The sequence below is a fragment of the Cynoglossus semilaevis genome, chromosome 5 (assembly GCF_000523025.1).
Source record: "Cynoglossus semilaevis isolate Cse_v1.0 chromosome 5, Cse_v1.0, whole genome shotgun sequence".
In the NCBI taxonomy this organism is placed as follows: Eukaryota; Metazoa; Chordata; class Actinopteri; order Pleuronectiformes; family Cynoglossidae; genus Cynoglossus; species Cynoglossus semilaevis.
Genome location: NC_024311.1, coordinates 982,879 through 997,667, shown reverse-complemented (window position 1 = coordinate 997,667; position 14,789 = coordinate 982,879). Strand labels below are relative to the sequence as shown.

General features: G+C 39.2%; 1 protein-coding gene across 1 annotated transcript; it reads left to right on the top strand.

Moving 5' to 3' along the window:
• Nucleotides 1–7,687: 7,687 nt before the first annotated feature.
• Nucleotides 7,688–12,565, top strand: tshz3b (teashirt zinc finger homeobox 3b). The gene is made up of 2 exons (XM_025055848.1): nt 7,688–7,718; nt 8,437–12,565. The coding sequence occupies exons 1-2, from the start codon at nt 7,688–7,690 to the stop codon at nt 12,069–12,071; spliced, it is 3,666 nt and encodes a 1,221-aa protein (XP_024911616.1). The 3' UTR covers nt 12,072–12,565.
• Nucleotides 12,566–14,789: the final 2,224 nt, after the last annotated feature.

Genomic DNA, 14,789 nt, shown 5'->3' with positions numbered 1-14,789 from the left:
AATATAATATATAAAAAGATTTGATGAAAATACTGGAACCAATTATGCTGTAAAAAGGCAGATTTCTATCAATTATCCAAGATTTTTCTTTTTTTCCTTTATTGACTTGTTTTTTTGTTTTTTTTTTTAGCATATTATTCAACCGTTTTTAGCTACCGATGAACTTGATTTGATGTAAGTCTTTTATGGCTGACCTTTCGTTGTCTGTCTGGTTTCTTCAGTTTTAACTGCACTGCTCACAGATTATTTTTCTATCAGTATATAAAGACAAACTATTGACCTTTAGCTTAGTTTAGCTAAGCTAAGCTTAGTGATTTCTTGTTTTCCTTTATTTTTACCTTCTCCAAATATATACCATGAACTTTCTTGTAACGTTGTGACATATTTTTATCCCACACCTGCCACCCCACGCCCCTCGACTACACACACACACACACACTCCCATGAGGCCTCTCAGACACACACGGGGAGGGGTTTCCGTACATGTACTGTGGCGTGCACTCTGGCTCTGGCTGCAGGAGAGCACATCAGTTTTTATTAGCTTAATAAATCACCTCTGTTGTCAATCAAGCAGCAGAGAATAATTGGATATGGTTGAAGCTGTGTGTGATGGATTATAAATCATTCCAGATTAAATTAAAAGATAATGCACAAACTTAATGGTTTGTGTTTTGCAGCCTAAATTGCCTCGGAGCCGAGCTGTTTTCCTAGCTTTTATTACCAGCTGCCTTTTTTTGTACCTCTGTAAAAACCTCCTCACATTTCACACCTTTTATTACTAACGCTTGCTCTTTTACTTCGGAGCATCATTTCTGAAATACAATTCCACTGTTCGGGAGAAACGTCTCTTTTATTTCTTTTTTGTTTTGGTTGGAAAAGATGATTTAGTCTGTATGCCTGTGTGACTTTGTGTGTGTATGAATGCGTAAAGACACACACAAGGTGAAACACAGGGATTTTAGACAAACAGCAAGATTCACAGACATACAGTACATAAAATATTTTTGTCAAATGTAGCATTTTTTCGGGCCCCTGCCGAGTTTCTTTCATTTTTTTCTTGCTTTTGCCTTTTTGTGCTTTTTTTTTTTACAATATTTTTAATAGTAATTATTACCTGGTTTACCATTCGATTAACTTTATTTTTTTTAATTTCTTGCTAACATTCACTCAGCATATCAAGCAATTCTGCCACATTTAATAATATGACTCACTGCTTAGCTAACCTTTAATTTAAAAAAAAAAATCAAATGAGAACATCTGTAAATCTGGTCTTGAGCTACTGATGATCCTCTCAGGCCAGTGGCAGCGAGACAAACAGAGTCTGACGCGGGAAAGAGAAGTGAATACAGAGGGAGAAAAAAAACAAAAAAAAAAAACCCCAGAAAAAAACCCTTCCTCTGTCATGCTATTACGCAGGGACCGCTGAATTCAAGTTTGTCCGTTTGTGTTTGAAAAGAGCAGGCGTTATCATAATCGCTCCCTGCCAACATGACAGAATCTGAAAGTGATCCTGTCGTTTTATTTGCAGCCAAATCACTGTGAGATTTACTACAACACACACACACACACACACACAAGCACGTGCATGTATACAAACACTCATGCACAAAGGGCTAACTTCTCTAGCGAGTGTGTGTTACACCATTTGATCAGAGCTGTCCAAAGAGATCAGAGTAGAGAAGCAGGGAAATAGATACAGGTCCTAAATGTGTGTGTGTGTGTGTGTGTGTGCATACTTGTATATCTGTACACAGTCCACAGTCATACATCCTATTCTCCCCAAATATGCCCTGTAAATACATTCCACACACTGACCACCCCAGCAGCTTTGGATCCACTGCTGCCTCTGTCTAATCATTAGCACCCGTTAGCTTGTTATTAAATTCTGCTTCAAATCTATTAAAAACTGAACATACATGAACAGTATAAGGTTCAAATCTATTAAAAACTGAACATACAGTACATGAACAGTATAAGACTGTATAAGTATTAGAAAAAAGTAAAAAGTGGGACCTTCCAAAAAAAAAGGTACCAGTTATGTATATTTGTACATGGAGTCAGGAAAGTAAAAAACAAAATAGTTAATGTCGCCTGAATTTGTAGTTTTTTGTTTTTTTTGTTTTTTTTTGTGAACAGACACATTTCATCCTTATGCTCCATCATTTTCCAGCTGTTTATATTCTGTACCTGCACCAGACGCCCTGTGGATTATTTTTTTATGGCTGCTGATAAGTGGTAATGACCAGTAGGACACTTGAAATAATGCATACTGCCTTTCTCAGAAATTGTATTAGCATATACTATGCAGCAGCTGTGGCAGCGGTGGTGGAAAAGACAGGGAGGGAGAAAAAGGGGAGATTAGATGATGAGTGCTAACACTCAGTGTGTCTGTCTCTGGCAGCAGACAGCAGCACCGTCGGAACAGAGAAATGCTACAATTATTCAGGAACACATCCTGCTGCAGCTCGTACACAACGGTGTGTGCGTGCATGCGTGCGTGCGCGTGTGTATTTTGAACACAGTTAGCCTGGTTAATCATCTCCCGTTGCCACTCAAACCCACGAGCTGCTGACAGTGTATTTACACGCTGCTGCTGTTACACTGCCATTACAAGACGTACAAGACTGTGTGTGCACCAAGCTGAACAGCTACTGATGCTCCTGGCTCCAGTGTGTGTGTCTCTCTGTGTGTGTGTGTGTGTGTGTGTGTGTTTGCAAGCTTGTGCTTAAGTGTGAATCTTTATTTAGGAGTAAACTACAACAATCTCTTCTGTTTGTGCATAAATCAAACATAGCATGATCTCAAAGTCGACTGGCTTTAAAAGAGTGTGCTTTAAAATACTGCCATTTCCTGTTATTTATTAACACGTAAATACTAAAAAAAAACTCATTTAAAACATAATCTCATAACATATCAGACACAGCTGCTGTAGACCGGCAGGTGTCTGTTTGAGAGATCAAACAAAAGGGTAATTCACTGTGAGACGGACAGACTTGATTGGCTGTTGTCAATAACAGGAAGTGAATAAACTGCGTATTTTTTATAAGGTTATATTTATATATTTGTAGTTTTTAATGTATTTATCTATATATATATATAATTTTTTTTTCATATGTGTGTAAATATATAATATATTATTAGTAGTATTTATAAAGTATTTTTAATATTTATTTTATATCTATATATAATTTTGGCTAACTATAAATACATGTAAAACTGTGTATAAATATATTTAGAAGCAGTTTGCTATCGACTGCGTGTTAGTGACAGCAGCCAATCAACAACTGTCTTTCCAATGTCTCTGATATTCTCTGTAGACCAGTGGATTAAGTGTCCTACAAACTTTACAATCTTTGCCTTAAAGACTGCTTTAAATATAAACAAACTTGGAGATCAGCAGGTATTATAAACAATGCAGAGAGAGAGCTCAAATCGTCACGTTCCTACGGCGATGCAGAACATCCCGGGATCAGTGCCAGCCCCCCCCCAACCCAATCCCCCTTCTTACTGCATGCGCTCATAACACCTCCTGGTGTATCGACCTTCTCTGTGTATACACACACACACACACATATACACATGTGCACGTATTGGGAAAACCATCCCACCAATTTGTCTTTGAGGATGTCAAATCACAATAATTAAGCATCATTGATTTGAGAACGAATTAACTTCATTAAGGTGGTTGAGAGCGCTGAGGTGGAGGGTTGGAAATGAGAGGGGAGATTGAAAATGAGGGAGGAGATTACAGTACCTCATTAGGAGGGAAATGACGAAGGCGGGTAAAAGACAATGGAGGTTTGGAGAGAGTGAAAACACAGAAGACCTCCGAGCAGATCAGTTCCTTTTTAATTTTATGAAAATGTAAAAATCTGGAAAGTTCGACTTTAACTTTTACCAAATAATACAAAATGTAACACTTTTATAATTGTTATTATAAAACAAAAATAGTTGTTTTATAATTATTCAATGAATCATCATTTTAAGGTTTTCAGAAAAAGTTTTTGGATTTAAATCATTAGTCTATGTCAGGGATGTCAAACTCATTTTGATCGAGGGCCACATCAGCAATACAGTTTCCCCGGAAGGACCAGCTGTCAATGGAAGACTGTATAGATCAGGGGTCCCCAAAACAAAAAGGTTGGGGACCACTGGTATAGATGTAATGACCCCTTAAGAGACAAATGTTTCTGCAATTGATTATTATTTGATTGATTATAAAAACTTTTAATTTCTTAGGTTAAGAAAATCTGCTGCATGGACTTTACTAAACACTTTTTATGCACCTGCGGGGAGGCCACAGCACTTAATCATGTATTTAGAAAATTAAATGTGACTACGACGCCCAAGTTGACTTTTGAAATCATATTTGTAGATCAAAAGGTTTCAGAATTCAAAAGTGGTTGAGGGTGAGTTTAAAGGAGGTAGAAATGTTTCTGAAAGTAAACAGTTTAGAGATGTTTTTTTATGTTAAAGCTAACCCCCTTTGTGAAGCTGTACATCTACCCCTAGATTCAGCCTGGGTGTCATTGTTCTTGTTTTTTTAACATCTCCAACACTGATGAGTTCCATTTCTGCCTGCATCCACTTAGTCCAAATATTTGCAAATTAATACATTGTTGAAAATAAATACACATTTTACAGTTAGTTTTGATCATTGTCATCTGTCAATAATATGATTGGGATATTTCTGTTCTGCTCTTCTTGCAGTTCATTCATAATATTGACTTAATTATGACTTTTTGTCGTATCATACACTCGTATTCTTAACACACGGTGGCTGATAATGAAGTGTTGCATACGAGATTTGCCATTGGTGCGTAGCCGTGATGAGTTAAGCAAATCCGCTGTTACTCCAAGTGCTGCTGCTGTTTTTTTCAGCCACAGCATTGTTCTCTAAAGCAGCTGTGTGTTTTTTTTTTTTTTTTTTTTTTTGCTGATTCAGAACAGATGGCTGGTCCATGTGGCTCAGGTCTGCTGCTCGTATGTAGTACAGGAGAGTGGAGCAGCGTGAGTGTGTGTGCGCACATGTCCATAAACCTTAAAAAGCTGCAACTGAGACAGATCACAGACGCTTTTAAACAGAACCTTGTTCTTCACAGCAGAATCAAGTCAAACCACATGACCTCCTGCTGCTTGGACACACATCACGTGACCCCGCAGTTCTTTTAAACTGCACACGAACATGAGCTCAAGTTAGGCTCCAGAGTTAAAAGGGAAGACATTTACCATGTGGAACTAATCATAGCTATTTTAGGCCGAAATTCACAAGTATTGATGCGAACCAAGGTTTTACTTTTAGCATTAGATTTGCTTTAATTTTAGAAAAACACAGATTCTATATATTAATAAGTTTTAAATAGATACATGGATGGATGAATGAATGGATGTACTTTATTGATCCCAGGCTGGGAAATTGCAGAATTGCATTTTGTTACCTTTGTTAAGTTTGACAACTCAATAATTTTTGGTGCATATTTAAATTAACCATATGTAAGTCCAGGTGATTTATATGGATTTTTCTTAAATCTTATTTTCCAGACTATAAGTTGTGCCAGTCGAAAAATGCATAATTAAAAAAAAAAAAAAACATATATAAGTTGCTCCTGAGTATAAGTCGCACCAGCCAGCTAGTGGTACAAGAGTTGCAGATACTGGTACACAAGTCTAGAGTGCCCTCTAGTGGCTGTCAGTCTGAAAATAACAAACAGGTGAAATTATACATTTTAATATATAAAAGCCGCACCTGAGTATAAGTCGCAAACCTAGCCAAAGGATGGAAAAAAGTGTGCTATATAATTTTTTAAATACTGCTTGAGTGTGTTTTTTAAAAAAAATATTTTTAAATACTGCTTGAGTGTGTTTTTTTTTTTAAAAAAATTGCCATTACTATTGACCATCTTCACAGATATTTTAAGCACCTACAGGTTAGGTAATCTGGTGAAACTTTTTTGGGGTTTTTTTATTTTCTTGATCCCACACAGACTGAGGATGTAGCATACAGGTACTCTTGAAATTGCCTGAAGGCACAGACTTGTTAAACCACTGCAGTTACAATGAAACAGCTCCATATGTGTGTGTGTGTGTGTGTGTGCAACTGTGCACACGTGTGGTGTGCTCGGGGATATCTGTGCCTCAGTGCATCTGTTTACCTCTCAGTGTCATATCTGCTGTCGGCATTGGTTTGACAGTGACAGAGACTTTTCTCTGTTGTGTTGCTGATGCAGTGTTAAAGGGTACACTGGCACACATGCACACTGAGACACATGTAAACAGGATCAGCTGTAAATAAAGATGGCAACAGCTGAAGTGTCTATCTCCGTTTATCTGACTTTTTTTTTTTGTTGCGTCTCTGGTGAAACAGTTGTTTTCTCTTTTACTTTCAGTAATTGTAACTACTCTTACAGTTACCATGTATTTCCCTGTTACAGGTGTTGTTTTGGAAATACAATATAATATAATAATATATATATTTTAAAAAGTCAACTGAGGCAAAACATGTTCCGTCGATTCAGACTATATAAATAACATTTATTTGAACTATGTATACATTTGCACTCGGACAAATGACGAGAAATTTCACACAGGAGTACTTGGTATTGAGCTGCTCATCTTGGCACATACAAAAGTACGACTGTTACTACATCTTCCTTTTTTCTTTTGTCTCCCAGTCAAATTAAACATTTACCATATTAATGTGTTATTAGATACCGAAGGAGTATTAGCTTCACATTAAACCTGTTTTAACCTGGATGTTATTTTTTATTGAGCTCAATAATCAATAATAATACAATAACACTAAATGATACAGAGCTAAGCAGATATCACATATGTTTAAATAAAACCTGAATGTCATGCTGCCTGTAAACTATCAAAACCATAGTGAGATACAGGCCCACTGCTACCTCCTGAGGTCAGTTTGTGTCACTGAGATAAAGCCTTAAAATAAAACACTGAAAATAATCTGAACTATCATATTTTCCTGGTGTTGTATAGCCCTTGTATTTACTAAAAAAGTGAGTAAGTGAGTAAAACGTTTATTGACACACAACAAGGCATTTTTCCTGGGTTGTACAGAAAGATTCATTTTCTCTATGTGATTTCCATCATGGTTTTTGTCAAATGAACATAAATTAAACCATGGAGCTCAGTCCCTGAAGCTAAACTGTAAATAATAACCCTAAACTTTTTTTTTCTCATACTGAGTAATTGAAGTAAATGGGTTTTTGCATGAAGAGATGTGTAGCAGGCAAATGTACACGTGCATTCATTTTTATTTACGAGGAGGCAGCGGCAGCACTGTGGCAGTGACGGCAGATCTTGCTGTAATGAGTGAAAAATGCATGCTTAATTTAAATGGCGAGCGTGTCTGTTAGAGAATGCATTAGCGGCTGCAGCAGCAGCGTAAGAACATATTAATTGACAGACAGGAACCGCTGTCTCCGAGGTTGATACAAGTAATTTATTACTTCAGAAACCAACGCTGCCGCCACAATGTGCTTCATTAATTTCAAATTTAGTTTTAATTTCAAGCTGTTGCCTCTTGAGAAGAATAAGGTGGCAAGTCCTATTTGAAAACATTCCCCCTTCCCCTCCCTCCTAACCCTCCCCCATTTTTCTCTTTCCATCGTCCTCCATCTCTTTCTTTGTCATTTTTTTTTTCTTTTTGCTGTGTCTGATTTTCTGCATGTCTAAACAAAGACCTGGAGGCTGTGGAGGTAGATTGGAGAAGGAAAGAGTTGGAGTTTCAATTCCAATTGTGTAACAAAAAAAAAAAAAAACCCAAAACCTAAAGGAACTGTAGTCAGTCGTGAAGTTACTTGATTGGTTCCTGACAGGAAACAATGTCTGAGTGTTGCTGAATGATCACTGATTTATATTTGGTATTTTGGGTCCTAAACCATGAGGAACAAAGTACTATAACCTGATGAAGACCTTATTTGAGTAGATTTTGGCACAGTCTGATGGCGGTGGATTCGCTCTTTAGCTTAATTTTTCTTCAGTAGAAACAAGAAATCTTTCAACCCAGACAAAATTAAAGGCTTAAACGTCCCAGATTCACTCTAGTTAAATAAAAGTAGTAGTAAAGTAGTAGAGTAGTGTACAATAAACTGTATTACAATTGCAAGACCTTCTTGAAATATATCAATTGGGGGAATGGTAACAGACAGAGAGCAGACAAAATAATGTACGATACTTGCATGGCCTGAAGGGGGGCACTGCACAACAAATACATCCGAAAACAAACTGATTTAAGTGAGTCAGTGTTTTTCATTTTTGTCAAACAGAAGTTATTAGATCTCTGAAAATGGAAAAGTCTTAAAAAACATAGACACACGTTTTGTGTTTCATATTTAAATTGTGTTGGTTTTTATACATAATACTATATATTACAAAGATGTTTAAATATATATTTTTTTCTTTATATCTAAATAGCATACGTCCCTGAAGATGAAAAAGACACAGCCGTGCTGGATGAGGACCCAGATGGGGAAGATTCAGCTCAGGAAGGAGAGGAACCAGCTGCAAAGTTGTTCCTATGTCAGGACAAAGACTTCCTTCTGAAGGACAAAGCAGGATCCACCAGCTTCCATGACTCCCCAAATGCAGACTTTTCTGGCCAAGAGTTAGACAGTGATTCCCATGTGAGTGAGTCCAGTGACCGCATGTCTGACTTTGAGAGCTCTTCGCTTAAGAATGAGGATGACGTCCTCCTCTCAAAAGACTCTTCATTTCCCCTGTCTTTGACTTCCACATCGGCTCTTATAAACTCCGCCAGTTCTGCTCCAGTCACTGGAGATGAAGCCACTTTGGCCACAACAGGGTCCGTGGCTGACAGCCTAGAAAAGATGAAGGCTATTTACACCTCTTTTTTGACCAACTCGTACTGGTCTTCTCTGAGCCTGAGCCAGCCCCCTGCAGAAAAACCCCCACGCAGTCACAGCAGCAACAGCAGTAGCAGCAGCAGTAGCAGTTGTGGAAGTGGTAGCTATGACTGGCACCAGACTGCAATTGCCAAAACCCTTCAGCAGGCTTCGCAAAACCACCACCATCATCCCAACAGATTGGGACTGGTCCAGCACCCCTCAGTACCCGTATCTTCAGCATCTACAGAGCCAAACCTTTTCAGTACTGTCCAGCTGTACAGGCAGAGCTCTAAGCTCTACGGCTCTATCTTCACTGGTGCTAGTAAATTTCGCTGTAAGGACTGTAGTGCAGCCTATGACACGTTGGTGGAGCTAACGGTGCACATGAATGAGACAGGGCACTACCGGGATGATAACCATGAGACAGATAGTGAAGGCACAAAACGTTGGTCAAAACCTAGAAAGCGTTCTTTGCTGGAGATGGAAGGGAAGGAGGATGCACAAAAAGTGCTGAAGTGCATGTACTGCGGGCACTCCTTCGAATCCCTTCAGGACCTCAGTGTTCACATGATTAAGACTAAACATTACCAGAAAGTGCCTCTGAAAGAGCCTGTGACACCAGTGGCAGCAAAGATAATATCCACAGCAAGGAAGAGAGTCCCCATTGATCTTGATGTTCCGAGTTCACCAGACTCTAATGGAGGGACCACCCCGAAACCACCATCCCTAAATGACTCTAATGACATACTCCAGAGGGTCACAAACCCTTACATTACACCCAACAACCGCTACGGGCACCAGAATGGCGCCAGCTACGCCTGGCAGTTTGAATCCAGAAAGTCCCAGATCCTCAAGTGCATGGAGTGTGGAAGCTCCCACGACACACTTCAGGAGCTTACTGCTCACATGATGGTGACAGGACACTTTATCAAAGTCACCAACACTGCAATCAAAAAAGGAAAACCCATTTTGGAGTCATCCACCTCTGCTCCAACCTCTATTTCAACAGTAGACGAAAAGATCCAATCAGTTCCCCTGGCAGCAACAACATTCTCTCCCCCTCCTCCTACTCCCATTCCTTCTGCAACCAGTATCTCCCCAAACACCATGGTAGTGGAGATCAAAAAGGAGGAAAAAGAAGAAGAATGCACCAAAGAATCCATTATCACCAATGGGGATGTTCTTAATAAAGAGAAGATGGCAGGGTTTGATGAGGAGGAAGAGGAAAAGTTTGATATATCCTCAAAATACTCTTACCTGACTGAGGAAGACCTAGATGAAAGTCCAAAAGGAGGTCTGGATATCCTCAAATCTTTGGAAAACACCGTGACTTCAGCCATTAACAAGGCCCAGAATGGTGCTCCCAGCTGGGGAGGATATCCTAGTATTCATGCAGCCTATCAGCTGCCAAATATAATGAAGCTCTCCCTGGGACATACTGGAAAGAATTCCCCTCTCAAATATATGTTCCCACCTGGTGAAATTCTCTCTCCTACCAGCAGGAACCCGATTTCAATATCCTCTCCCAGCCATCAGACATCAGTTTTGCCCAAAAACAACTTCCATGCAATGGAGGAACTAGTCAAAAAGGTGACAGAGAAAGTTGCTAAAGTAGAGGAAAAGATGCGAGAGCCGAGTGATGTTGTGAGAGCATCCCCAATGAGACAAGCAACACCCTCACCATGCAATAGTGAGACAGGGGATGCCGTCCAAGAAAAAAACCCAAAGGAAAACAGACCAGAAGTCTGTAAAACCCTCGAAAATGCGAAGGGAGGAGACAAAGCAGTGGGTAACTGCACCCATTATGCAGAATCTAATGGAAACTCTTACTTAAAGGATCCGGTGGAGAATGGTGTGGGGTCATCAGCAGTGACTTCACCACCGCCTACTTCTTTAACATGCAGCACTGCCATAATCACAGATCATCCTCCTCCAGAGCAGCCATTTGTCAACCCTCTGAGTGCACTTCAGTCAGTGATGAATGTTCACCTAGGGAAGGCCGCAAAGCCTGCTTTACCTTCCCTGGACCCAATGAGCATGTTATTTAAAATGAGCAACAGTCTGGCAGAGAAAGCAGCAGTGGCGACCTCTAACCCACCAGCACAGACCAAAAAACTAAGCAATGACCACTTAGATCATTACTTCTACCAACAGCATCTAAACAATGACCAGCCCATGGACCTCACTAAAGGCAAGAATACAGACAAAAACTGCAGCAGCAACTCCTCATCTGCTTCAACACTATCCTTGCTTACTCCAACCTCCACCATGACAATGACCAAAGCCTCTTCTGCAGTAGCTTCTTTCATGTCCACATCCCCGCTGAGGGAAAATGCCTTGTCAGATATCTCTGACATGCTTAAGAACCTTACAGAAAGCCAGTCCCTGTCTAAGTCATCCACACCCACTAGCCATTCTGAGCGCTCCGATATCGATGGTATCACACAGGAGGAGACAGAAGAAGTTTCACCAGCCCAGAAACGAAAGGGCCGACAGTCAAACTGGAACCCTCAGCATCTCCTGATCCTGCAAGCACAGTTTGCCTCAAGCCTGAGACAAACTAACGATGGCAAGTACATTATGTCTGACCTGAGCCCACAGGAGAGAATGCATATATCTCGATTCACTGGTCTCTCTATGACAACCATATCCCACTGGTTGGCCAACGTCAAGTACCAGTTAAGAAGAACTGGTGGCACCAAGTTCTTAAAAAACCTGGACTCGGGCCATCCTGTCTTCTTCTGTAGTGACTGTGCCTCCCAGATCCGCTCACCATCCACCTACGTCAGCCACTTGGAATCTCACTTAGGTTTTCGCCTTCGAGACTTGGCTAAACTTTCTGGGGAGCAGCTCCTGAGCCAGATATCACAGCGGCATCACCAACAACAACGGCACACCAAAGGACTTTCTGAGAAGTTGTTGTCTAACCTCCACCAATCTAGCTACCCTTTACCTTCCACTCTCCCTACAGCCACACCTTCTTCATTACCTGTACCTTCCTCCCTTTCTACCTCCCTGCCCTCCACTAAGTCTCCATCACCTTCAACAGAGGAGGATAATGATGATGGTGGGGCCACTTACCAGTCCAAGCTCTGTAACCGGACATTTGTGAGCAAGCATGCGGTTAAACTTCATCTGAGCAAGACTCATGGGAAATCGCCTGAGGACCATCTCATGTACATGTGTGAGCTGGACAAACTGTAGCACTGGTTGAATATGACCATGATATGCTCTTATCTTCACAGCTCACATTTGTCTCTCGATCTTTAACCTTTTGCAAATGTGATAGAACCGCACAAAGATGCCATACTTCTACTGCTTTCTTGGGCACATGGACTCTCTATTTTTTTTTCTTTTGTAGCATTGTGTTTTTCCATCCTCTGGCCTAAACCCTTTGGATGATGTGATCCCCTAGGATAGGACTAGTAATTGAATTTTTGGTGGCGTGGGAGGAGTTGAAACACAACAAAGTGTTCCAAAGGTTCAACCAAGAAAAAAAAAGATTTTCATAATATGTATTTTGTGTACATTGAAAGATAATGTTTTGTTTTCTTCTGGCAGCCTTTGGGTGTAATGAGCTGCATGCAGAAATGAAGGGACTCAGTTTGAACATTTTTATAACTTAATCTGGTGCACTTTTCATGCTTTTTTTGTTCCTGTCTACAGTTTAAACTTGTGTGCTCCTTTTGTCATTTGTAAACTGTCCTGTCTACAGTTTAAACTTGTGTGCTCATTTTGTCATTTGTAAACTGTTTGTTTTGGTTTTTTTTTAAAGAAGGAAGAATGCATTTATAATTGTAACCCTCTGAGTACTTCAAAACACTTCTACATCCCTGAGTTAACCACAACCAGGAGCAGTTATGAGACTGGAATATAACAAAGGTAAATCTGGATGTATTTGACTAACAACGCACGACTGTGTTTGGTTTAAAGTGGTGTATGTCAGTCTTTGACCACATATCTGCTGCTTCTTCTGGTCAGTTTCTGTCACTGGGGAAAATGTGAACACAAGATTTAAACAGTGAAGTCACAAAATAAAAGAGTTGAATTCAAGAATAAACCCAGCAATGGATCGACAGCTACTATGTCACTGTGAGATAAAATTACTTATTCATCAACAAACATGATCGTGAATGGTTTACTACTATAACATTAAAGGGTGAAGTGTTCGCCAATCAACCAGAACATTATGACCACTGACAGGTGAAGAGAAAAAAATGATTATCTCTATGTTATGGCTCTTACAGAATTTGCATGGCAGCAAATAAACAAGTTCTTCCAAAAATGTATGTGTGGGTAAGACGATTTAAGCAGGTTTGACTCTGGTCAAATCGTGACGGTGAGACAACATGGATAGAGCACATCTAAAACTACTGTGCCTGCAGGGTATTTCCTGTCTCCAGTGGCGAGTATCAATCAAATGTGATGAATAATTACTGACAGTGTGAACTGCTGATGAGGTTGGTGGCAGCCAAGGCACATTGATTCATATAGGTAGGGTATGTTGGCCTTAGTAGTCGGAGCCAGCAGACAAGCTACTGTAGTTCACATACAGTAGCTGAAGAAGTCATTGCTGGTTCTAACAGAAAGTTGTCAGAATACGCAATGCACCACAGTTTGTCCAATTTTAGCAGCAAAATGTGGAACATCTCATTATCAGCCAGGTGGTCATAATGTAATGGATTTAGTAACTTGTTGTTAAGCAGTGATTTTAGCTGGATTTTTTGCTGTTGCTACAATACTTCAATTAAGAAAAAGTCTCTCAAAAACTTTTTACCTTTGGTCATTTAGGGACCTACACTATAATTGTTAATTCAGGTCTGTGTAAAATATGTATATAAAATAATCATATAAAATAATTCAAGTCTAAATTATGCATCAATTTTATATTTTTAATTTAAGATGATTTTGACTATCTACTGGTTCACAGAATATGAAAACATGAATAAAGTGGTTTTGCACAAAAGTATTTATAAATGTGTTATTAATTCAAATAAGACATTAAAAACAACATGAGGTCTTTTTGTATTATTCCCAACTTTTGCTCAAAGGGTTAAGGACTTGATTCAACCAAACTTAACTCGTGCCACTGTATGAACTCAAGATAAAGGTTGTACAAAAGGAAAGAGATATACAAAGATATGTGACATGTACACTGTTATTTATAAGCCCTTCTAATTGTTTGATATTGTTGAATGACATTTTATTATTTTCCCCCCTATTTTTCACACAGCAGCTTTACCTTTGTAGGATGTGAAAGGTAACAATTGTTACAAAGAAATCTGTTATTATTATTGATGAAGATGACGAATTAAACCTTACGTGTAAAATATGGGCATGTGAAGAGCACAGAGAGTGTGAAAATGTCTGTGCTTCTAATCTTAATTCTTTTTTTTTTTCTTTCCTGGGGCAATTTGGGCAATGAGGCACACCCATTCTATGACTTCATATACCCTTGTTTTCTACCGCAGCATTAAAAAGGAAACTGTTTTTGATACTTTCACTGTTTCTGTGTTTGTGTTAGTTCTGTAAAACACATTACAAAATAAAAATAAAATCAATTATCAATACATATTAAACACATTAAACACATACCAAAACACTAACCAATAGAAATCCACTCAACAGATCTTAGCAGTTGTGACAGTTCTAGATGTTAAAGGAGACCCCCAATACAGAACAGCTGTGAAATTATTCACCTACAACAGACTGAGTGTTTATGTTTCTCGTTAGCTTACGACAAAAATGTGAAAAATGAATGGATGATTCCTTCGTCAGTTTTATTTGTATAGTCCAATTGCATTCAACCCATTTGCCTCAATTTAAATTACATTTTTAAAATTATAATTTAAAATTTCCTAACCCCTCCTCTCCTCCCCCTAATGTAACAAGGATTAAAAATATTGCGTTGTGTCCTGAGAC

Excerpts from the sequence above, each read along its gene's own strand:
- tshz3b (XM_025055848.1), top strand. The coding sequence starts at position 7,688 with ATGTCTAAACAAAGACCTGGAGGCTGTGGAG. Across the intron at positions 7,719-8,436 it reads AAGACCTGGAGGCTGTGGAG|CATACGTCCCTGAAGATGAA; the intron begins GTAGATTGGAGA and ends ATATCTAAATAG.